General features: G+C 42.3%; 1 protein-coding gene and 1 pseudogene across 1 annotated transcript; both read right to left on the bottom strand.

Annotated features, from left to right (window-relative positions):
- Positions 1 to 4575: 4575 nt before the first annotated feature.
- LOC137146363 (olfactory receptor 9S13-like) lies at positions 4576 to 5356 on the bottom strand (annotated as a pseudogene).
- Positions 5357 to 8727: 3371 nt separating this feature from the next.
- Positions 8728 to 9750, bottom strand: LOC137146372 (olfactory receptor 5AR1-like). Its single transcript, XM_067537628.1, has one exon. It carries the CDS (start codon positions 9745 to 9747, stop codon positions 8728 to 8730), a length of 1020 nt encoding a protein of 339 aa, XP_067393729.1. The 5' UTR covers positions 9748 to 9750.
- Between the last annotated feature and the right edge of the window lie 14690 nt (positions 9751 to 24440).

The raw sequence follows: 24440 nt of genomic DNA, 5'->3' as shown, positions 1-24440 counted from the left end.
TTAAAATTAAGAAGCTGTGATCTCTTCCATTTCCCCACCATTCCCTCTGGCCATTTTGTGTAGTGATGTGTGTTCAGAGCCTGCCTGTGGATAAGGCTGTGCAGGTGAGATAGGCGGGGCAATGCTTATCGTCACAGGTTTATTGATTGCGCTGAGGCTTAGAGGCCCAGAGAATTTTACAGTCAGATTTAAAGCCAGATTTTTAAAGGCATAGGAGGTTTGCAAGCAGCTCCCTGCCCTATTCCTGTTTCTTGCCTTTGGGCTGAACTGGGGCAGGGGTCTTCCCCGCACAGATGGCACTACGTGCCCCAGCCCTCAGCAGCCGTGGAAGTGCCCCTCCCTCCCCTGCCCCTTTGCACACCCAGAGTGCATCCTGTAGTCTGATTTTCAGTGTATTAGTTATTTAATAGGGTCATAAGTTTGCCAATTGCTTGGATTAGAAGGTTCTTGTCCCTGAATCAGGCTCCAGGAGAATTTTATAAGGACCCCCGGGGTGTACAACAGGAACGTTCTTAGCGATAACCAAATTTGTATAATTTTAGACATTTTATTAAGATAACATAAAATGATAGACAAATAACTGATATAGAGAAAATGAACAATCAAATGGATAATGGATAATACAATCTTAATTTTAAAGACTCATGTGATATATATATTTCAATTATATGCTTTGGATTAATATACTCACGCCCTGGTTGAGAGAGATGTTTGATTCCTCAACTTTTGAGTAGAGGGGTGGAGTAAGCAATGCTCGAGAGCTAAGAGCTATAAGACTAAAACTAATCCTACAAATAAGACTAAGTATAAAATAAAGAAGAAAATCTTAACTAAAGGAACTTCAAGCAAGAGTAGCTGACGATCGACCGCCCTAAATAGCATGATCTTCCCCTTCTTGTACCCTAAAAATATGGGTCCTCCTTCTAAGTCTATACTTGGATTTTCCTCCCCAAACTGTTGAGGTACACATATTCTAGCTGGCAGCTTCATGAATATTAATGAATATTACTTCCTCTTTTCTAGTAGAATTCCATTACCTCACTTTTGTTATTTTGCCCCTTTTGCCCTCTGCGGGTTTTGTGGTGTTCTAGTTTGATGCCTGACATCAACACTTTCAACATCTAGGCTAAAGGTCCCAAGGATATCTGTTATCTGCTAAATCATCCATGGAAAAACATGGCCATATATGTCTTGATTTTGCTATACGTCAACACTTTCAACACTAATTCCCGAATATTTTTATAATAATTATGTAGCTGTCATACAGGATGTGGCCTGTAAGGTACCTTGCATTACAGCAAAAAATATATATATAAATGTATAAGTCTATTATAATCACACAATCATACTTAAATCTATAAGAAAAGATACGTATCTATATACTGCAAGCAAGCAGGCTAGTTCTATGGGCTACAAATCCACAGGCAGAGCTTGGGCCTCATTGGTTCACAGGCTGTGACCCTTTAAAACTCCTCCAGAGCGCAGCCGACTCCCACTGCAGCTCCAGGCCAGGCTTTGGCTGCAACCTTCAGCTGGACAGGTTTAGTCTTGAGAAAAGACAACTGAAGGGGGACCTGATACTAGTCTTGAAACGTGTTAAGGACTATTATAAAGAAGACACTGATCAATTGTTTTCAGTGTGCACAGAAGGTAGAAGAAGTGATTGCTTAATCTGCAGCAAGGGAGATTTAAGTTAGGCAACACTTTCTAACTATGGCAATAGTGAAGCTCTAGAACAAGCTTCCAAGGGAAGCTCTGGAGGTTCTTAAGAATGGATTAATTAATGTATTTAGGTGAGAATTGAATTGATGGAAAGGATTAACCGGGAATTCATTCTCCTTGGTTTCCCTGCCTCTCTCCAGCTACATTACCTGACCAAGTGGGGCCTGATATTAGTGCTCTAAGAGGAAGTTATTCTTCAACGTCCTTTCCGTGTTTCATAAAATAGATTATTGTCTGTGACTCCAGCCTTGTTCCCAGTCCTGCTCCAGCCATTTTCATGTTCCAGCCCGACCCTTGTGTCACCAGGCTTGGTATGGGTCACAGCTGGGAGGACCAATCTCAGGTCAGACTGTCAAACAATTGGGCTGACATCCTCACTCTGGTGGTATAGTCTATAATTAAATTTAAGCAATCAAATGTATGTTCCGGTACCTCTATATTAGCTTCCCATGAAGCCACAGGCAGTTCGCTTAGACACTCCATGCTATATTACCAGCCAGACAAACTGGACTTCTGTAGTAAAAGGTTACTAAAACCAAAATTCACTACACATTAGGTTCTTCCAGCCCCAGGGGGCCAGTCACTTATCCAGGTCAATGGATGCTCAGGACCTTACACCAAAGATAATGTTATAGCCAATCCTTATTTATTAACTCAGAAAAAGAAAGGGGAGTTACTAAAAGGCAAAAGCATAGCAAATACATTACAGGTGAATCAAAGTATGTAGTCCAAAATAATACCAGAGATGTTAAATCTGCCAGTTTTCTATAAGTCTCTCTGGGTTGCCCAAATAGTTCTTGGGGATCTCAGTCCTTTTATTCAAAATTTCCCGTCAGAATTCACCAGTCAAGAGAAGGTGGCCAGGGGACTTTGTTCTCCCTTTTTATAACTTCACTCTTTTTGCTTGAAAAATCCTTGCTATGTCATTGGGTCAAGCAGTTCCATGGCCTAGGTGCTTTGCCATCAGTTCTTTATATGAACGGCAATTCTAGTTTGCACCGTCTGCGTACATGCCGTTTGACGTGTGTTCGGGAATGACACGCAGTGTCTCTAGTTCACAGTTCCTTTGTTATCCCTGAAGCGCAAACCTGTGGGCCTTTCTCAGACTCCCCTGATGTTGAGTTCCAAACATATAGCAAAGTTTCATATCTCCACACACAATGCTGATACACACAGTAGAGCAGGATAATAATACTCAGCAGATTACAACTTTTCCAATGATAGCTCACGAGGCGTATTGTACAGGTTTATCACAATTTTGCAACAGTGATGACCATATTAGTGTAGACGGACACCTTCCCCCTTAGACAGCATCACACTTGGCTCCCAGCCCCACTCTTGCTTTTTTCCGAAGCTCTTGACTCCTGACTCCAACTCTTACCTTTCTCTCCAGTTCCTGGCCTGACTGCCATTGCTCCAACTACTAGGACTGACCCTCCATATCTGGGTTTTTGACACTGATGCAATATCTCTTGGCTCAGATAGTAAGCTATGGAGTTGGCCTATGTGAGGATATTAGCTAGGGTCAACATTTTGTTTGAAATAAGTGCTACTCCTTCTTCTTTTGAAATCACTGATAAAACTCACAGTGACTTGAATGGTCGCTTGACTGTGCTCAAATTGATCAACAAAAGTAAAGTTGAAAGAAAGAAAGAATCTTAGTTTATGTTTTGTGAAACAGCAGTGAAGATAGGAATTCAAATACTGAAATCAGACAGAATTCATATCTTCTTATACTTAGATTTTTTTTTATATGGTACTTTCTGAATTTCATTACTTAGATTTGCAGGTGAACAACCTGGGAGTTCCAGGGTAAATCCCTACAGTAATTTTGATTTGACAAGACATAATCCACAGAACTTTGCCCTGAACTCAAAGTGACGTTAATCTCAAAAAATGCTGCAGGATTGGGCTCCATTTGTGGTTTTCATCATTTCATGACCAAATCAAAAGGGAAAATATTTTTAGTTGTTTATTTTACTAAGTTTATTGCATCTTAAAATGTAGAGAAAATGGGCAGAGTTCTCTATTTATTTACACAAGCTTAAGAACAGTGTAAATGCATTTATTTCAACAGATTAATATCAGGCTGAATGAGAGGGTTATTAGGCCCATTGACTCTAATACAGTTACTCTTGGTTTACATGGAGGTGAGTGAGAGAGGAAGTGGGCCCATTGACTCCTCTGGCACGCCTCCCGATTTACATCAGGATGAGTGAGAGGAGAATCAGACCCATTGATTTGAATGTGGTTACTAGTAATTTACACCTGGGTGAATGAATGTTCCTTATTTACACAAATATGAGTGAAATTTGAATCAAGACCACTTGCTTTATTGAGCTGTGTTACAAGACACAGCATAGGAGTACTGTACTTAGATGACCCAGTTGAACATGGACTCTATCAGTTTCCATTACCTGTTACAAGTGTGTCACGTTGTTCACCATTTCCAAACAGCTACCCAAGCAGGTCATCAGTGATAATTCAAGTTCTGGATCTTGACCTGGTGTAGATCAGTGTAGATACGCAGAAGTCAGATCAGCTAAAACAATTTACATTTCCCAAGGATTTGGACTGAGGTCATTACTATTCTAAGTGTCTGTCAATATGCACATATATACAGAAATACTTTAGTGTCCTAAATATGTTCTCTGGCCAGTGTTCTGGAAAGTTATAGGAACAAAAAAAGAAAAATTGACAGATAGATTGATAAATACAGTGGATCCCAAAGATTTAGTTGTTTATACCTGAAAAACTGCTCCAAACAATAAATAACTATTTGGCAAGCATTTGTTGTTGTGTTGCACATTACCATGACCCACTCAATTTCATCTCTATGTTCAAGGAAAATGTTCATTTTTTCAAGCATTTATTGCCCAAAGTCCTTCTCAAAGCATCTTTCATGTCATTGTTCCTAAGGCTGTAGATGAAGGGATTCAACATGGGAATGAAAAGGGTATAAAACACGGACACCAGTTTTCTTTGGTACAGAGAAGATAGCCAAGTGGGCTGGGCGTACATGAAAGCAGTGGTCCTATAAAATAAAGTCACAGCCACCATGTGGGAGGTGCAGGTGGAGACGGCTCTGTGTCTGACCTCGGCAGAACGAATGCTGAGGATGGTGGAAATGATATAGATGTAGGAGATGAGCACAATCAGGGCAGTACTTGCTATGATGAGGCCGCATAGGGTAAACATCACAAGATTATTGACGTACGTGTTGCTGCAGGACAGACTAATCAGGGAAGGGCCATCACAGAAGAGATGATCAATCTCAAAAGACCCACAATAGTTCAGGGTAAACCCATTTGGACATGGCAAAGGGATACTGGAGCGGGCTGCAGATGGCAGAGTATCGATCGTAGGCCATCGCTGCCAGGAGAAATGCTTCAGTGGTGAGGAAGGGAGCAAAGAAGAAGAATTGGGTGGCACATCCATTATAGGAAATGGCTTTTCTCCCAGCTAGGAAGCTCACCATGGCTCTTGGGGTGATGGTGGAGGAGAAGCAGAGGTCTAAGAGCAACAGATTCATGAGAAAGAAGTACATGGGGTTCTGAAGGTGAGAGTCAGCTCTAATGATGACTACCAGGATGGTGTTTCCCAGAATGGTTGTTATGTAAATCTCCGGGACCATCACCGGGACCATCACAAAGGGCACAGTCTGAAACCCTGATCCTCTTCCAAACACCAGCAAGATTCATTCTATCCCTTCTGTGCAGTTCCCCTCTCCTACTGGCTCCATTGCTGACATTTCCTTTAGAAAACAGAACAAGATAAAGGGTAAAAAAGAGTCATATATAGAAGATACATTGAAGCTTCTCCTAAGAGTTCTTGAAAACAATGGGGGTTAGACACCCAGATGTTTTGGAATATCCCAGTAGGTGCCTAAATATCTTAAAAAAATCTGACACCAGGGTTTTTTCGGCTGGGTTGAAGTTTTTTACTTCAAAGCCCAAATTAATCATCTTTCCCCTATAATCATGATTCAAGACTCTTCTTCTTGGCTGAGTAAGACATGGGCAAAATCCTCTAAGGGCAATGCCATTGATTTATAAAAGAGTGCTGGAAATGGGCCCTTTTCCCTCAATTATTCCACTCCTTTTAGTGTCTGAATCAATACATAAATATATGATTTATTTATTCAGCATTTCTCCTTCTGAGCGATTGAAATGGCTCTAGTTGAGAGCTTTAACCTCTGTACAGAATTCAATGGGCAAATTTCCTGAGTACTGACAGACTAAAATCTGACTACAAATGTAAGGATGCGGTATTTGCTTTTAACTACAGGTTACTTCAATTTTAGCTGGATTGTGTGTTAAGTTTTTGAGTCTGCCACCCTTACTCACATTGAGTATTACCTTCCTCCCAGCATATCTCTCTTGATAACAATGCTCATTTCAACTGTTCTATAATTAACCTTGTAAATACACATATTCACGGTTCATCACCCTAAATTTGAGTCTCTTCCATCAGATGGAGGGCAGTTGGAATAAGGCCACTGGAATCTACATCAACAACCTACTATGTTCAGATAATTCTGTCAAGATGTGGATGGATTTCCTAATGTCTGGATATGGGATAAAACTGGTTGGAAAACAACAGCTAAAACAATTCACAACGTATCTTTAAAAAAGTATGGACTTTGACATTTTGAAATGTTCCATGTTTTGACTAAAACCTAGCAAGGAAAACCAAATAAGCCATTTCAGGTGTGACCCACTTTGCCAGGTGGTTTTGGGAGTCCGAAAGAGTGGCTTCAATTTTTCTATGTGCTTCTTTTAAGATCCTTGATGAGCATTTTTCCCCACTGGCAGGCACCGATTCCAGGGGATACAACAGAGAGAATTTAATTTGGTGTGAGAAGTGGGGGAAGTAAGACAACAGACTGGATTTGGGGAAAGCAGCAACTTTCCATGTTTTGACTAAAACCTGGCAAGGAAAACCAAGGAAGACATTTCAGGTGTGACCCGCTCACCAGGTGGAGTCGGCAGCCTGAAGGAGTGGCTTCAATGTTTCGATGGGCTTCCTTTAAAGACATCACTCACACCAGTTTCAGCTCCCATTCAGAAACCTGGGAATTGGTGTATGTCATCGGAGCACCCTTGATGAGCAATTTTTCCCCACCGGCAAGTACTGAGTCCAGGGGCTACAACAGAGAGAATTTATGTTGGTGTGGGAAGGGGGTAAGTTAGACAACAGACTGGATTTGGGGAAAGCAGCAACTAATAAATTAACAAGTTCTCTGATGGGAGATTCCCCCAGGGTATCTTACCCCTCCTTCAGCCGATGGAAGTGGCTGATGCGTTCTGGAAAATTTCCAGTACCCCAACTCGCCCCTCACCCTTAGATGTCCCTTGCCCTACGGTGCCTACCAGACGCCTTTGTCAGGGCGACTCCAGACATATTCAGTGCTGATGTCTTGTCCTTCTATCTCCCAACAAGGTCAATTTCACTTTACGCCCCCCCAAACTCAACATTGAACTGTGCTTTAACCAAAATGCTCCAAACTGTCGTGTGAATGAAATGCAGATGAGGCCGGATCCATTCAACCAATTTCTTTGCTCTCCAATAGACAATGGCTGAGATCTCCCACAGCAGTGGAGTCCTTCCACAGCTGCAGTTCTTAACCTGCGCTGGGCCCCTCTTCCCCCATTTCATCCCCAGGTAACAGTGCTCAGCTCCCTTCTTTCTAAGGCTTAGATCACAGGCTTTACAGATGGAGAGAGAGGAAGAGATTTTCCCTGGTGGATAGTATATAGGACTTTTTAAAAGACATTTTTCTTCAAGGGGCGACAACTTCTTCAAAATCAAATGTCTCACTGAAATTCCTTTTGCCCGCCATTATCACAATGATCACTTTAAAACTACTGTTAGTAAAAGAGATTAGAGAGGAAATAATATTCAGAGTTATCCAGTGAGATCACAGCATGTTTTAGACAGAAGCTACCTGTGTACGGAACTTTCTGTGTTCCCACCGTTGGCCAGTTTTCCCTGTTCTTTGGGCTACTGTTTAACTCCACAGCAGAGGAGAGGAAGCATTTTAAAATAAATCATACATCCCCAGCAGATGGCAGAGGTGCCACATCTGAACCCACCAGCATATGCCACACATGGAATTCTTTAAAATCTATCTGTCTACAGCTTAGATTGCTGATTGACAATGTCGCTATTAAGCAGGGCCAGATTAACGCAGGGGCTTTAGAGGTTGCAGCCCAGGGCCTCGGGCTAAGGGGGGCCCCGCAAAAATAAATCCCCACCCCTCTCCCACGTGACATGGACCCAGCAACCTTGCCAGGAGTCACTCCCGGCCCCATGCAGCACCGCATGGCAGCAGTTCCCCCTAACCCTGTCCCTTCCCCCCCCGCCCCGCTCCCACTTGACATGGGCCCAGTGTGCGTGTACGCGCCATTCAAAAACATCTCGTGTGCCACGATTGGCATGTGTGACATAGGTTGCCAACCCCTGTTCTACACGTTTTAAGACTGTAATGTAACCACAGAACGTCTTGATGTTACTTCAAAGGCAAGTTTAGCATAGCGTTAGTAGCCTTGATGTCATAATTTAATCATTTTGTTTTAAATTAGGAAACAGACTTTGTACAGGGGCCTCACAATATCTACTGGCCCCAGGCCCACAGGAGAGTTAATACGGCCCTGCTATTAAGGTCCTGATGCTGCAAACAAGCACTTATTCGTGTGAGTGACTTGTCTCAAACACTTGTCAGAGATGGACTAGGCATACATAATCCCTCCTCAGTGCATGGGGCTGGACTAGATGACCCCTGAAGATGCCTTCCAGCCATGCATTTCTATGATTCTCTGACAGCAGTCTCATTTAAATCAATGGGCTGATTCCTGTCAATAAATTTTCTAATGTTATTTACGTGTTTCCAGGGGCTACATGTCCACCTGCATATCTCGGGAACTCATTGTGTCACAGCTGGACAGAGAATAAGGAAGAAAAACAATGAAACAGTTTGTCATAATTTGCTTTTACTTTTTCTTTTTACCCCAGATTTTTGTGCAAATTAAAAAGAACCTGGACACCCTCTGTTCTGTCTCTGTTCAATGGCAAGGATAATTTTTTCAAGGATTTGTGGCCCAAAGTCCTTCTCAAAGCCTCTTTCACGTCCTTGTTCCTCAGGCTGTAGATAAAGGGATTCAACATGGGGATGACAAAGGTGTAAAACACGGATACAGCTTTCCTTGGGTACAGAGAAGATAGCCAAGTGGGCTGGAGGTACATGAATGCTGTGGACCCATACAATAAAGTCACAGCCACCATGTGGGAGGCGCAAGTGGAGAAGGCTCTGTGCCTGCCCTCAGCAGAGCGAATGCTGAGGATGGTGGAGATGATATAGATGTAGGAGATGAGCACAGTGAGGGCAGTGCTTGCTATGATGAGTCCACACAGGGTAAACATCAAAAGATTATTGACGTACGTGTCGCTGCAGGAGAGACTAAACAAGGGAGGGCCATCGCAGAAGAAATGATCGATCTCATTAGACCCACAATAGTCCAGGGTAAAGGTGAAACTTGTTTGCACTGTGGAATTCACACAGCCACAGATATACGACCCCACCACCAACAGAACACAAACCCACTCGGACATGGCGACGGGATACCGCAGCGGGTCGCAGATGGCGGAGTATCGATCGTAGGCCATCGCTGCCAAGAGAAATGCTTCAGCGGTGAGGAAGAGAACGAAGAAGAAGAATTGGGTGGCACATCCATTATAGGAAATGGCTTTGTTCCCTGCTAGGAAGGTCACCATGGCTCTTGGGGAGATGGTGGAGGAGTAGCAGAGGTCTATGAGCGACAGGTTCATGAGGAAGAAGTACATGGGGTTGTGGAGGTGAGAGTCGGCTGTAATGAGGAGGAGCAGGATGGTGTTCCCCAGCATGGTTACCATGTAAATGACCAGGAATATCACAAAGGGGATCATCTGGCAGACTGGACCATTTCCAAACCCCAGAAGGATGAATTCTGTGACTGCTGTGCAGTTCCCCTCTCTCACTGGCGCCATGGCTGTTAAATCCTTAGGAAAAGGAATGAGATACAGATTAAAGAAAGGACAAATGAAGAAGATGTAAATGAAGGGCTTAGTGAAAAGAAAAAGGATGGTCATGGGAAAAATGCCCTGGTCTGAGGGTAGCAAATGAATGTTCATTTTCCAGTTCTGCCAAAGACTCCTGGTGAGGCATTGGCCCAGGCACTTGGGCTGGGATTTCCAAAGCAGCCAAAGGGAATTGGGTGCGCAACACACATTCAATTTCAATAGGATTTGGTCACCTGAGATGAGATTTATAAAAGTGTTTATGGGCCTAATGGAATTTTCAAAAGCACCTAGGAACCAAAATCTCATTGATTTCAAGGCCAGATGGAGACATTCTGATGAATGCCTTTCATCCTAAATACTGAAATACACTAAACTGATCATCAGTTGAGCAGGGGGTTGGACTAGATGACCTGCTGAGGTTCCTTCCAACTCTAATATTCTGTGATTCTATGATAAACACCTTTAAAATATAAACATAAATATAAAATATAAAACATAAATATAAACATAAATATGATTACTAAATTGATCATAAATACATTTAAAACGTGAGGTTTATTCCTTGAGCTCTTCTGAAAATTTTCAGCTTTGCTATTTCTGCCTCTCGGTTCCTTGTTCTGACAATGAAGATAACATTATTTCCCGATCGCACAGTGTGCTGTGCTGTCATTAATATTTTGGAAGATACAAAAGTATCTTCTAAGTGATTTTCAAAAGGAATCACCCAACTCCCATTGACTTTCTAACATATTTGGATACTTACTTCTATTCAAAATTTCATCCTAGATAGATTGAATTTGATGACAAAGGTGCCTTTGATTTCACTGTAAGAGGATCAGATCTATGTGAAATAAATTCCTAATAAAATTTGAGCTGCTCTTTTGGAAGGCTGCTTTCCTAGACTAGCAGCCACAGTAACCAGCTTTTCCTGGCAGTTGCAACACAAAGCACGGTTAGTCTGCCAAGTTGGACAATTGCAGAATCTATCCGCCCATGTGTGAAACCATTGATTTATAAAAAGGTGGCAGAACTGGGACTTTAACATCAGCTATTCCATTCCCTACCAGTCTAAGAATTAACATATTTGATTTATTTATTGGACTTGAAATAGGCAAACACAGTACCTACGTTAGAAAAGGGGAGCAAAGAGGATGCGGGGAATTATAGAGCAACTTCAATACCTGGAAAGATACGCAAACAAATTATCAAACAATTAATTTGTACAAACCTAGCGGTTAATAGGGTAATAAGGAGTGATTAATTTGTAATGCAGGAGGTGCCGTGCCTAAGGCCCAGCCAGCCCGGCACAAATTAAGCACTGGTTAGAAGGAATGGCCAGCAAGGCTTTGTCAAGAGGAAATCATGCCAAAGCAACCTATTTCCTTCTTTGGCAGGGCTGGTGACCTACTGGACGGGGGAAGTAGTAGACGTGCAATATCTTGATTTTAACAAAACTTTAGGAACAGTTCACATGACATTCCCATAAGAAGACTAGGGAAATGTTGTCTTGATGAAATTACTGTAAGGTGGATGTAACACTCTACTGGGGATACCCAAAGGTAAAAGTCACTGTGATAGCTCTCTACCTCAGCAAGAGTGAGCTTTGCTGGTGAGTAGACTGTGTCAGCTCCCTGCCACACCAGCCTGTCTTCCTCACCAGCAAACTCCTCCAGGCTTTTCCAGCACAAATCTTGCCTAGCAGGTAACAATCAGTGAATTCCAAATCCTGAGCTTCTCAGAGACATTTCTCTGCAATGCAGAGCAACTCCCACTGTACATTAGAATAAAAAAAGATTAGGGTTGGAAGAGACAGAAGATCATCTAGTCCATCCCCCTGATCAAAGCAGGACCAACCCCAACTAAATCATCCCACCCAGGGCTCTGTCAAGCCGGGCCTTAGCCACCATGAAGGATGGAGATTCCACCACCTCCCTAGATAACCCATTCCAGTGCTTCACCACCCTCCCAGTGAAAAAGTTTTTCCTAATATCCAACCTACATCTCCCCCACTGCAACTTGAGACCATTGCTCCTAATTCTGTCATCTACCACCACTGAGAACAGCCTAGCTCCATCCGCCCTTGAACCCCCTTTCAGGTAGTTGAGGGCCATTATCAAATCTCCTCCCTTTTGCACACTAAACAAGCCCACTTTCCTCAGCCTTTCCTCATAAGTCATGTGCCCAAGCCCACTAATCATTTTAGTTGCCCTCCTCTGGACTCTTTCCAATTTGTCCACATCCTTCGTGGAGTCGGGTGCCCAACACTGGACACAATACTCCAAATGTGGCCTCACCAGAGCTGAAGAGAGAGGAATAATCACACTCACAGAAGACATTGAGGCTCCCACTCTGTTAAAGAGCTAGAACCCTACAGTTTATTAATTTAACTGGGGTATAGACTCACTTTCCTTCAAACACAGCATTGGATTGGTTTACAGTAAAAGTAAACAAGTTTATTAAACAAAAAACTTGGTTAAGTGATACCAAGTCAAAGGAATACAGGCAAACAAACAAAAGTAAAAATACCCATGCTAATAGCTAAGACCTAACTTAATAAGCTAGAGCCTTTGTACAAGGTAGGTTCTTCTTCAATCTGCCTTTCCCAGCAATGGCTAATTAGCATTCAGCCAGGATCCCCGCAGATTCCAAAGTGCTGGTTTTCCTTGTCTCTTGAGGTGAAGGATAATTTAGGGGCTGACTCCCCCTGTCTTAATAGTCCAGTAACCCTTTGAAATGTATTCTTCTGAAACATATCCCTGGAAAAGTCCTTTTTCCCTGATGGCTGTCTGGGGCAGCTTCCATGCTGCCTTCTACCCTGCTAATCATTGTTACAATGTAAATGATCTCTTCCTGCAACTGTGATACAAACAAATAGCTTGTTGAATTTGGCCACACCTGGTTTGAGGTGTGGACCTTTTTCCTTTATCTGGAGAAAATCTGTTTATTGACTCATCCTGACATGCCAGGTGTAAACCTCTTTTAGTCAGACTTAAATGTATAATATGAGCGAGTATTTACACATGCAGCATTATCAAATGCTTTTCTTAATGATATTATTGACCAGCATGTTATTATTTTTGAATGATACCTCACAAAGCATATTTTGTGTAAATATTATTGCAGTAGTATTTAGGGTGCGGATACATGTGTGCCAAGATTCACTGTGGGTGCGCAGCTGGTTGAAAGACCATTCTCAAAGGGTAGTTGTCGAACTGGGAGGACATGTCTAGTGGGGATCCCACAGGGTTCCATTGGAGAACATAGGTATTAATATGAGAATTGAAAGGTGGGAAAGAAACTGGTTAAATGGGAGACTACAGCGGGTCATAATGAAAAGTGAATCATCAGAAAGGAGGGAGTTTACTAGTGGAGTTCCTCAGGGTTCAGTCTTGAGACCAATCTTATTTACATCTTTCATTAATGAGCTTGGCAGAAAAAGTGGGAGTGTGCTAATAAAATTTGCAAATGACACAAAATTGGGATGTATTACCTGAATGGAGGAGGCCTGGAATATCAGAGAAGAAGATTGTTTGATCTTGAAAACTGGAGCAATATAAACGGAGAAGAAAGAACAAGAACTTTTGCTATAAACTGAAGATCTATCAGTTGGAAGCACCAGAGTTGGAGAAAGACCTGGGTTTATTGGTCAATCACAGGATGATTATGACACACCAATATGATGCATCCATGAAAAAGGCTAATTAAATCCTGGGATGCATCAGGCAAGGAATTTCCAGATGAGATAGGGGAATGTTAGTACCATTAAACAAGGCACTGCTGAGACACCATCTGGAATAATGTGTGCAATTCTGGCCTCCCATGTTTAAGAAAGATGAGTTCAAATTGGAACAGGTGCACAGAAAGACTACTAGGATGATTGAACAAAATGGGGAACCTACTTTACAAGAGGAGACTTAAGGATACTGGTTTGTTTAGCCTAAGAAAATGAAGGCTGAAGGGAAATATAACTGCTTTCTATAAATACAGCTGAGGTATAAATATCAGGGAGGGAAAGGAGTTATTTACATTAAGAGTCAAAGTTGGCACAAGAATAAATGGATACAAACTAGATGGTGGAATCTCTATCCTTAGAGGTTTTTAATGCCTTGACAAATCCCTGGCTGGGATGATTTAGTTGGGGTTGGTCCTGTTTTGAGCAGGGAGTTGGACTAGATGACCTGCTGAGGTCCCTTCCAACCCTCATTTTCTATGATTCTATGGCCATCAACAAGTTTAGGTTCGAAATTAGATGAAGGTTTTGAACCATAAGAGGAGTGAAGTTCTGGAAAAGCCTCCAAGGGGAGCAGTGGAAGCAAGACACCAACTGGTGTCAAGACTGAGCTTGAAAAGCTTAAGGAGGGGATTGTGTGATGAGATTGCCTACAATGGTATGTAGCCCATCTGCGGCTGCTAGCACCACATACCTCCAACAGCCAGTGATGGGACACTGGATGGGGAGGTCTCTGAGTTATTTCAATGAATTCTTTCCCACACATCTAGCCAATGGGTCTATCCCACATGCAGAGGGTCTAATTCAGTGTTTCTCAACGACCAGTCTATGGACCGGCACTGATCCATGAGATCTCCCTGACACAGTGTAGGAAGCCAATCCCTGGAATCAGAAAGGTTGAGAAACACTGGTGTAACTGATGGCCTTATTTGGGGTCTGGAGGGAATTTTCCCACAGGTCATACTGGCAGGCTGTAGAGGTTTTAGCTTTTCTCTGAAATGTGGAGCATGGGTCATTTACAGGTTTGAATTAGAGTAAATGGTGGATTCTCTGTAAACTGAAGTCTTTAAATCATGATTTGAGGACTTCAATAACTCAGCCAGTGGTTCAAGATCTATTGCAGGAGTGGGTAGGTGAGATCCTGTGGACTGCAATTTGCAGGAGGTCAGACTAGATGATCATGCTGGCGCCTTCTTGGCTTAATGTCTGTAAGTCTGGGTCCATCCTGGCTCCAGTACTAGTCAATATTTTCATTAATGACTTGGATAATGGAGTGGATAATCTGCTTATAAAATTTGTGGGTGACATCAATCTGGGTGGGGTTTTCAAGCACTTTGGAAGATAGGATTAGAATTCAAAAGATCTTGACAAATTGGAGAATTGGTCTGAAATTAATAAGATGAAATTCAATAAAGGAATGTGCAATGTACTTCACTTAGGAAGAAAAAAATCAACTTGAACTCTATAAAACGGGAAATAACTGATTGGGTGGGTAGTACTGGAGTAGTACTGGAAATGATCTAAGGGTTATGGTGGACCACAAATTGAATGTGAGTCAACAATGAATAAAGGGTAACATCATTCTGGGGTGTATTAACAGGAGTGTTGTACGCAAGACACAGGAGGTAATTGTCCCACTCTGCCTGGCACTGGTGAAGCTGCAGCTGGAGTACAGTATCTGATTGTGGGCACCATACTTCAGAAAAAATGTGGACAACTTGAAAAGAATCCCAAGGACAGCAAGAAAAGAAATAAAAGGTTTAGAAAACCTGACCTATGAGGAAAAATTAAAAGAACTGGGCATGTTTAGTCTTGAGAAAAGAAGACTGGGAGCCTTCAAATAGGTAAAGGGCTGTTATATAGAGAACTGTGATTAATGGTTCTCCATGTCCACTGAAGATAGGACAAGAAGTAAAGGGTTTAATCTGCAGCCAGGGAGAGTTAGGTCAGACATTAGGAAAATCTTTCTAACTATGTGGATTGTTAAACTCTGAGATAGGCTTCCAAGGGAGGTTGTGGAATCCCTGTCATAGAATGTTTTAAAAAAAACAATTGGACAAGCATCGGTCAGGGATGTTCTAGGTTTATTTTGTCCTGCCTCAATGCTGAGGGATAGGCTAAATGACTTCTCAAGGTCTCGTCCAGCCCTAGATTTCTATTATTGTAATGATTATAACTTCTCCTGTGAGATTTTAAGAGTTCCATTTGTGAACTTTTACCTTTATAGAAAATATACTCTGTCCTTATAAAGGTAAACTCACAGCGAGTTTTGTCTGAGGAAGGAAGGAGTAAAGTTTTAGTAAGAATGTGAGGACATGGGATTTTATTTTAACTGAAAGATTCTGCAACAGAAGCTGGACACTAACATTTAGTGCCAGATTCAGTCACCATTGCTCACATTGTGTAGTAGCTTATTGCCAGAGTAATTCCCTTGTTAAGTGGATATTTCTCTTCAACTGTACTAGGCTTAAAACTGTAAGGGTATTCTCAGATTGCCTCCGTAGACATGCTTCTCCTCCATCAGATGAATGGCAGCTGGGATCTTGTCACTGGCATCTAGGGCAACACCTGAAGATGTTCAGGGAATCTCAGGAAGATGCAGAGATGTCTCTGTTTCTCTGGTTCCAGTTAAGTGTTAATACTGCCTCACACTAGATTATTGATGCTGGGATTTTCAATGGGGTTCATCGTCTATTGAACTGACCGAGCTAGCAATTTTCAGTCTCTACTGTGTACCGTAGATTATTTTTTTGGAAGGAAACCTTTGAAAGTCTTCTTTCATTTCCTTTTTTCTCCATTTCAGACCTTTCCCAAGCCCTCCCGCCAGCCCAATCTGTCTTTATACTCTTGAAGGATGTTAGTGGTATTAAGACATTCATTTCAAATGGATATCTTTGAATAAGGCGGTTAATTACCTTTGAAGACACCTGGAAAGGTTCATTAGTCCATCCTCCTGAGCAGAGATAGCACCAAGTACACCTAGATCATCCCTGACACATGTTTGTATAACTTGTTCTTATAAAACCTCCAATGACAGAAATTCCAGAGCCTCCCTTCAGATCATATTCTAGTGCTTAACTATCCCTATAGATAGAAACTTTCACCTGCTATCTAACCTATATCACCTCTGCTGCATATTAAGCCAGTTTCTTCCTGTCCTATATTCAGTGGACATGGAGAACAATTGATCTCTGTCTTCTTTATAATATCTCTTAACATAGCTGAAGACTGTTTTCAGATGTCCCCCACTCTCCAGTCTTTTTTCTCAAGACTAAATATGTCCAGTTTTAAAAAATTTCTTCATAGGTCAAGTTTGCTAAACCTTATATTGTTTTTATTGCTCTCTTCTGGACTCATCTTTGCCCACATTGTCCACATCTTTCTTAAAGTGTGGTGCCCAAAACTGACAGCGTACTACAGCTGAGGCCTCAACAATGACAAGCAAAGCAGAACAATCACCTCCCGTATCTTACAGATAATACTCCTGCTAGGATATCCCAGAATATTGGCCTTTTACACAATTGTGTCACATTGTTCATTCATATTCAATTTGTGATCCACTGTAACCCCCAGATTCTTTTCTGGAATTCTACAACATAGCCAGTTGTTTCCCATTTTATAGTTGTGCTTTTTTAAAATTCCTCAGTGCACTACTTTTCACTTTTCTTTACTGAATTTTGTCTTGTTGTTTTCAGACCAAGTCTTAGAATCATAGAATCATAGAATATTAGAGTTGGAAGGGACCTCAGGAGGTCATCTAGTCCAACCCCCTGCTCAAAGCAGGACTAACCTCAGCTATATCATCCCAGCCAGGGTTTTGTCACACCGCAGCTTAAAAACCTCTAAAGATGGAGATTCCACCACCTCCCTAGGTAACCCATTCCAGTGCTTCACCACCCTCCTAGTGAAAAACTTTTTCCGAATATCCAACCTAGACCTCCCACCCTGCAACTTGAGACCATTGCTCCTTGTTCTGTCATCTGCCACCACCGAGAACAGCCTAGCTCCATCCTCCCTGGAACCCCCTTTCAGGTAGTTAAAGGCTGCTATCAAATCCCCCCTCATTCTTCTCTTTTGCAGACTAAACAAGCCCAGTTCCCTCAGCCTCTCCTCATAAGTCCTGTGCTCCAGCCCCCTCATCATTTTGGTTGCCCTCCGCTGCACTCTCCAACTTGTCCACATCCTTTTTGTAGTGCGGGGCCCAAAACTGGACACAATATTCTAAATGCGGCCTCACCGATGTCGAATAGAGGGGAATAATCACTTCCCGCGTCCTGCTGGCAATGCCCTTCCTAATGCAGCCCAATATGCCATTAGCCTTCTTGACAACCAGGGCACACTGCTGACTCATATCCAGCTTTTTATCCACCGTTACCCCCAGGTCCTTTTCTGCAGAGCTGCTGCCTAGCTCGTCGGTCCCCAGTCTATAGCTGTGCATGGGATTCTTCCTTCCTAAGTGGAGGACTCTGCACTTTTCTTTGTTGAACCTCGTTAGATTTCTTTTGGCCCAATCCTCCAGTTTATTTAGGTCCTTCTGTATCCTATCCCTATCTTGCAGGGTATCTACCACTCCCCCCAGCTTAGTGTCGTCCGCAAACTTGATGAGGGTGCAATCTACCCCATCCTCCAGATCATTAATGAAGACGTTGAACAAAATCAGCCCCAGGACCGACCCCTGGGGAACTCCTCTTGTGACCGGTTGCCAGCGAGATATCGAGCCGTTGATGACTACTCGTTGAGCCCTATGCTCTAGCCAGTTCTCGATCCATTTTATAGTCCATTCAGCCAACCCATACTTCCTTAACTTGCTGATAAGAATACTGTGAGAGACAGTATCAAAAGCTTTGCTAAAGTCAAGGTATATCACATCCACCGCCTTCCCTACATCCACAGAGCCAGTCATCTCATCATAGAAAGCAATCAGGTTGGTCAGGCATGACTTTCCCTTGGTGAATCCGTGTTGACTGTTCCTGATCACCTTCCTCTCTTCCAAGTGCCTTAAAATGGATTCCTTAAGGACCTGCTCCATGATTTTTCCAGGGATTGAAGTGAGGCTGACCGGTCTGTAGTTCCCTGGATCCTCTTTCCTCCCTTTTTTGAAGATGGGCACTAGATTTGCTTTTTTCCAGTCCTCAAGTCTTCAACTTGTCAACATCCCTTTGAATTCTAGTCCTGTCCTCCAAAGTGCTTGTAAACCTCACCCAGATTGGTGTTATTCACAAATTTTATAAGCATACTCTCCACTCTATTATCCAAGTCATTATTGAAAATGCTGAGTAATACTAGATGAGAGCAGACCCCTTCAGGATCTCACGAGATATATCCCCCCATCTTGATAGCAACCATTGATAATGGCTCTTAGAGTAAAGTTTTTCAGTTTTGTACCCACCTTGTAGTAATTTCATCTAGACCACATTTCCCTATTTTGCTTATGAGAATATCATGTGAAAAATTCAAAATAGATCACATCTATCGCTTCCCCCATCCACTAGGTCAGCAACCCTGTCAAAGAAGGAAATTAGATTGCTTTGGCATTAAACACCTCAGCCTTCTTGATATGATCCTTTATTGGCTTTCCTTTCCCACTCAGTAGATGCACTATACGTTCCTTCATCCTTCTCTTGCTCCTAATGTCGTATTAAAGAACCTTCTCTTAGTGCCCTTTGTACTCATCATTAGCAATCTGTCTATGTTTCCACTTTTTGGGGATTCCTTTTTAATTTTCAGGACATTAAGGCGCTCCTGATTGAACCACATTGGTCTCTTACTATCCTCCCTATCTTTCCTTCACAGAGGAATAGTTTGCTGTTGAACCTTTAATATTGTATCTTTGAGAAACTGCCAGCTCTCATGAACTCATTTTCCCCTTCGATTTTCTTCTCATGGGACCTTCCTTGTCAGTTCTCTGGGTTTCTTAGTCTGTTTTTTTAAAATGTCATTGTCCTTATTCTGCTGTTTTCATTCCTTCCTTTCCTTAGAATCATTACATTTATTATTTCATGATCACTTTTACTCAAATTCCCTTCAGATGCTCAACCAATTCCTTCCTCTTAGCCTGGATGAAGTCTAAAATGACCGTCCCCCTGGTTATTTCCTCCTCCTTCTGAAAAAAAAAAAAACACTTTTCCCCTGCATGTTCCAAAAATATACCAAATATTTTCTATTTTGTCATATTACTTTTATAAAAGAAGTCTCAGTAATTAAAGTCCCCCGTTACTATTAAGTCTTGTGGTTTGGACATTTTTGTTAATTGTTCTAGAAATGCCTCATCTAATTCCTCTTCCTGGTTTGGTGGTGTATAGTAGACCAGGACATCATCCCTGGGTTTTTTTTATAATCTTTTAGCTTTACTCAGAGACCTTCAACCTCTGCTCTCCTGCTGGACCTCAGAACAAGTGTATATGCTCTTGGTATATAATGCACAACCTCCTTTTTCCCCTGCCTGTCGTTCCTGATCAAGCTATACCCCTCTATATCATTATTCCAGTCAGAAAATGTATTCCACCAAGTCTCTGTGATGCCATTAAGTCATCGTGGTGTATGAGGAGACAAAAATACCAGCTACTTCTTGCTCTTTCATCTAGCAGAGGAAGGCATAACAAGAACCAATGGCTGGACATAAAAAACAAGCAACTTCATATTAGAAATAAGGTGCCAATTTTTAACAGTGAGGGAGAGTAAGCATTGGAACAAACTACCCAGGGAGATTGGATTCTCTATCTCTTCATGTCTTTTTATCAAGACTGGATAACTTTCCGGAAGATATTCTTTAGTCTAACATAAATTGTTGGGCTCAATACAGGGTAATGGGGTGAAATTCTATAGCTGGCATTTTGCATAAGGTCAGGTTAGATGATCTCAAAGTCCCCTCTGGCATTATCATCTATTAATCTACAAATCTATGATATCACCCTAAGGCAGCAAATTATTTAATGTAAGGCGGTTTTAAAACGTCTTACAAGCTACTCATTTGGGAGTCATTGACATGTGGATTCAACCAGGCCCAGTGAAACTCATTCACACTCATACTGCCTCCACCCAATACTTCACTGTTAAAAATGCATATTAGCATAGTTCACGTTAGCATGTAGCCCTGATGGCAGACATTGAAAAGGATAAAAGTTACATACTTAAGAAAGTTCTTTGAACTTTGTGAAGCTTATGACATGTCTTGAATATTGTTGGCTGTTGATGGTGATTGTCTCTGCTCCGCTAACTTTTTTGCCAGCCTGTGAAAATTATCTGAAGTTTCTGATGTTATTGGTTCCTTCACCCTGCTCGAGGATAGCCACAGATGATGGAGAAATGCCTCTTCACCTAGTCCCGTGGCTTCTGGAGATAAAAATACTATAAAATAAGCTGATGACCGATCTCTGACACAGCTTCTTAAAGTTTCATGGTTTTATTTTCCCCTCCCTTCCGTGATTCCCCCAGGGGCCCCAGGACAAATCAGATTAGAGCTTTTCCCCTACAATTTACTAGGCCATTCAACCAATAGGGCTAGATTCAGACATTGTTATCAAGCTCAACATGGTGGGTGGAGTTCCCTCAATTTTGGAGACATCATCTGAAAACTCAGCAGCTTCAGCACTGTACAACTAAGCATTGCTGAGTGTCTATTTCCAAACAAGGCAATATGTATTACACGTTGATCTTATTTTTCCCCAGAGAAATCCAAAAGGGAACCATTACTTAAAATAACAAGTTATACTTTAAAAGCATGTCTCCTATTGACACATGTCTTTTGTCCATACAACCCAGTGCTGTGTGGTCAGAAAGTATCAGCACAACTGACCAAGTGTAGTAGAGAAAGAGAGCCTGAGATATGAGGCCTGGTATAAGGAGGCCTAGTGTAAGGCCTAAACAGAGTCAAGCCCTGCTGATATAAAGCAAAGGTAGTAAGCGTCAAGCTATGAGCAAAAGTCAGGCCCTGTTTCAAAGCAGATGCCTGCTTGCAGGTTCACTGACCAGTACATGAACTTGGCAAGAACAGGGCTGACGTTGTAAAAGCAGAGGCACTCCCAGGCACTAAGTATTCATGTAAACACATTGCAGAAGGTTAGTGCTTGATCATCCCAATACAAGGTTATGGTGTAAACATACTGCCCAAAGATGATAAAAGGACCCACTGACCCCTTAAAGATAAGGTCAGGGTGACAGGGTGATGGATAGAGATGTACTGATTGCACCACAGGTACAAGGTAAAGGGAGGTAACTGACCACCTCAGAGAGGCAATACTTGTTTGTATTAGTGTATAAAGAGGTACCTCAGAGGGGGTGTCTTTGTCCAGTCCGGGGGGAATGGAAAGTACTGCCATTCACTGAGCTGGTCCATTGTAACGGGCATACATGTATTAGTGGTCCTGTAGCGTCTACGGGATACCAGGACCGTACTTCATCAACAATAAACCGGCCATGTGCCTTTGCTTGAATCGGTGGTCCTATTGTGCAGTTTGATCAAGGTCTGCTGTGTCAGCTCACTGCGCAGAGCTGGGCAGCACACAGAGAGAACACAAACACAGCCAAATAACCGACTACATCTTCTACATTAATTTTGTCAGTGGTAGAGTTGGCCAGAAACTCAAATTCTGTGGGAAATTCTGAAATTTCAAAAAAAGAAAAGAAATTGTTCTGCTGAAGAACAAAAATGAAATTTTGAAATTTCCCACAAACCAAGAATTCCCAAATGTTGTTTAGAAAAAAAAATATTTTTGACCTTTTCACAACGCTTCGAACACTTCACAAACCACTCAGAGGCCAGGGAGCAAAGTAGAAAATTCTGGGAACCTGGAAGCCCTGTTCTCCAAGTTCTCTCCTCCTGGTGGACTGGCCCAGATGCAGGGACACCGGAAGGCACATGAGACTCCAACTCATGGCTGGTTTCTATCGGATTTTTGTCAGAACTATCACAATCCCATGGAACATTCATTTTCAATTAATTGACATTTTCTAATGGAAAAACATTCCATCAAAACCCCAGCTCTAGTTGGTGTTACTATACTGGCAGAACTTTGTGTATAAAGCTTTCTAGTGTAGCAAGGCCTAGGGAAATTATTATTATGGAAAAAGGGATTGTCTACGCATGGATATCATCATTATTGCCTTTCACTGAACATCCACAGAAATCAATGGAAATTAGGCCCCGAGGTGCTTTTGAAAATCCTCCTAGGTGCCAAACTACCTTTAAAAGCTGACCTGTTGTGCAGCTGTAGTAGCACTGATTAAGAGCTTATTTACACCAATGTACTCTCTTACCATGAGTTGAGCATTCCAGTGTGGTAGTTGTACTCAGTCATTGGCAATTGACAATGACTATGGGAACTTCAAATGTAAATTCACAGGAATAAGCAATATCAGTATAAATACATTCCTGTGGGAATAGCTGTGTACACATGAGGGACTGTCGGAATTGAGCTGCATAGCTGCAAAATCACACCAGTCCTCACACCAGTCCTCACTTAGGGGTTGTTTGATCAGGTAGTGTGGCCTACTGGTCAGGGCTAAAACTGGTAACGTAGAGGGTTATTGGTAGGGGGTGCTGGGCCCTCCCACTCCACTGGGCTCTGACTCAGGAGCCTTGGAGGCCTGACAATGATCTGACAGACAAGGCTGCTTAAGGTTAGGGTGACTGGATGTCCTGATTTTATAGGGACAGTCCCGATATTCGGGGCTTTTTCTTATATAGGTGCCTATTATGCCCCTCACCCCCTCTCCCGATTTTTCACACTTGCTATCTGGATCACCCTACTTAATGCTGCCCTGCCGGGACCACTTCCTATCTCCCTCTCCCCTCTGTGATTGTCCCAGAGCCACCGTCTGGGTTAAGACAGTGTGAAGGGTGTGTGCTCCCTACAAGGCATTTTCTGTTGGCAGCTTGCAGTGATATAGCCCTCTTCCTCAAACAGCAACTGCCTCCTCCTGTGGTATGCACCCACCCGCCCCCAGGCCAGCTCAGTCCCAGGGCTGTCCCCTGCCAGGATAGTCCAAACCAGAACACCGAAAGTCCAGAATTTATATGACAGGGAGAGGGGAATGCTTCCCTCTCAGGCTGTCTCTGTGGCAGGTCCTTCCTTTCCTCAGGGAGGGACCTTTGGGTCTCTTCGTTTATGCTTTGCCAAACAGCAGTGAAGAAAGGAATTCACATATTGAAAATAAAGGCAATTCGTATATCTTCATACTTAGATTTTTTTTTCAAATGGTACATTCAGAATTTAATTAATTAGGGATGCAGGTGAACAATCTGGGATTTCCATGGTAAATCCACAGTGTGAGATTGATCTGGCAATACATAATGCACCAATATCTCCCCTGAAGCCAAGGTGATGTTAACCTCAAAAAATACAGCAGGCTTTGGCTCAAGGTGTGATTTTCATTTCATGACCAAATCAAAAGGGAAAAAAATTTAGAGCAATTGGGCCTGATTCTCCACCAATTTACACAAGCTTTAGAACAGTGTAAATGTATTTACTACAATGGAGTGACTCCTGATTTAAGTCAGGCTGAATGAGAGATGACTCAGGCCGGTAGACTCTAGTGAAGTTACTCCTGATTTACAGAGGTGAGTGACAGAGGAATCAAGCCCATTGACTCCTGTGGCATTGTTCCTGATTTACAAGCTTTAGAACATGTAAATGCATTTACTTCAGTGGAGTGACTCCTGATTTATGTCAGGAAGAGTGAGAGGAGAATCAGATCCACTGATTTGCCTGAGGCTACTAGTGATTTACACCTGGGTGAGTGAATGTTCCTTATTTACACAAATATGCATGAGATTTGAATCAAGACCACTTGCTTTATTGAACTGTGTTGCAGACATGACACGGAAATATTATACATAGGTGATTCAGTTTAACATGGACTTTATCAGTTTTCATCATTGCCAGTGAATCCATCATGACCCTTGCAAAGCTCAAAAACTGTGTTTGAAGAG

The sequence above is a fragment of the Emydura macquarii genome, unplaced genomic scaffold, assembly GCF_026122565.2.
Source record: "Emydura macquarii macquarii isolate MOO-44397 ecotype Brisbane River unplaced genomic scaffold, CSIRO-AGI_Emac_v2 contig_439, whole genome shotgun sequence".
NCBI lineage: Eukaryota > Metazoa > Chordata > Testudines > Chelidae > Emydura > Emydura macquarii.
This window is presented reverse-complemented; position numbering and strand designations above follow the sequence as displayed.